This window comes from Vombatus ursinus, unplaced genomic scaffold (assembly GCF_900497805.2).
Source record: "Vombatus ursinus unplaced genomic scaffold, bare-nosed wombat genome assembly UNPS02014810.1, whole genome shotgun sequence".
In the NCBI taxonomy this organism is placed as follows: Eukaryota; Metazoa; Chordata; class Mammalia; order Diprotodontia; family Vombatidae; genus Vombatus; species Vombatus ursinus.
Genome location: NW_020954588.1, coordinates 43,059,325 through 43,060,131, shown reverse-complemented (window position 1 = coordinate 43,060,131; position 807 = coordinate 43,059,325). Strand labels below are relative to the sequence as shown.

The 807-nt window shown below is 71.7% G+C and overlaps 1 protein-coding gene across 1 annotated transcript in view; it reads right to left on the bottom strand.

Annotated features, from left to right (window-relative positions):
* Positions 1-366, bottom strand: part of CCNL1 (cyclin L1) — a 13,805-nt gene extending 13,439 nt beyond the window's left edge. The window contains exon 1 of the mRNA XM_027875789.1: positions 5-366. Coding sequence (XP_027731590.1) covers positions 5-366 — 362 coding nt within the window. The remainder of the gene's footprint in view (positions 1-4) is intronic.
* Between the last annotated feature and the right edge of the window lie 441 nt (positions 367-807).

Genomic DNA, 807 nt, shown 5'->3' with positions numbered 1-807 from the left:
CCGCCACCGCCGCCGCCGCCGCCGCCGCCGCGGGGGCCGACGAGGAGGAGGCGGCCGAGGAGGACGCGGGGGCCGAGGCCGCAGAGGAGGAAGCCGAGGAGGCCGAGGCCGCGGCGGGGATCGGGTGAGGCCCGGACGCCATCGTCGCAGCGAGCTCCGCGCACGCCCAACGCAGCCGGAACCCGCGGCAAGAATAACCAGAGTCCTCGGCGGCTCCGGCTCCGGCTCCTCCCGCCGTTGCCAGGTGCCGGACGCGTCACGCCCCGTAGCCGCCTCCGCTGTGACGTCACCACGCACCGCGCAAAGTAGTCCCTGCTCAACCGCCTCGGGGCGGCGCAGGAGGGGTCCCCTGCTTCCCTCCCCCATCCGGCCCCCTTCTGGGGGTTGTCAGGGAGGGGCGGCGAGGCCCCGGGAGCCCACGGGGGACCCGGCGCGTTCCTTGGGGTGCGGTTCTCCTCTTGACCGTCCCGCAGACCCGCTTTGGAGCATCTCCCCAACGGGAAAACGTGGGGCTGCGTTTGAGCGGCTCCCCCCGCTATTTGGGGCTGGGGTCCTGGGCCCCCTCGGAGGCCCCGGGGTGTCTGGCCGAGCCGCGGGCTGTGGATCACGCAGCTGTCGGGGTGTCCCTCCCCATGCTCCCCGCAGCCTCTCCCTCGCTGCCCCAGCTTCCCCCAAACGCCAGCTGATCATTCTCATCTCGTCCCTTCCCTCGTTAAAGGAGCCAGGCGCTTCCGAGGCCTCGTCATCGTCCACGCTGTCACCTGCTGCCCAGTGGACATTTCAAATACGGCTCGGCCATCTCCAATT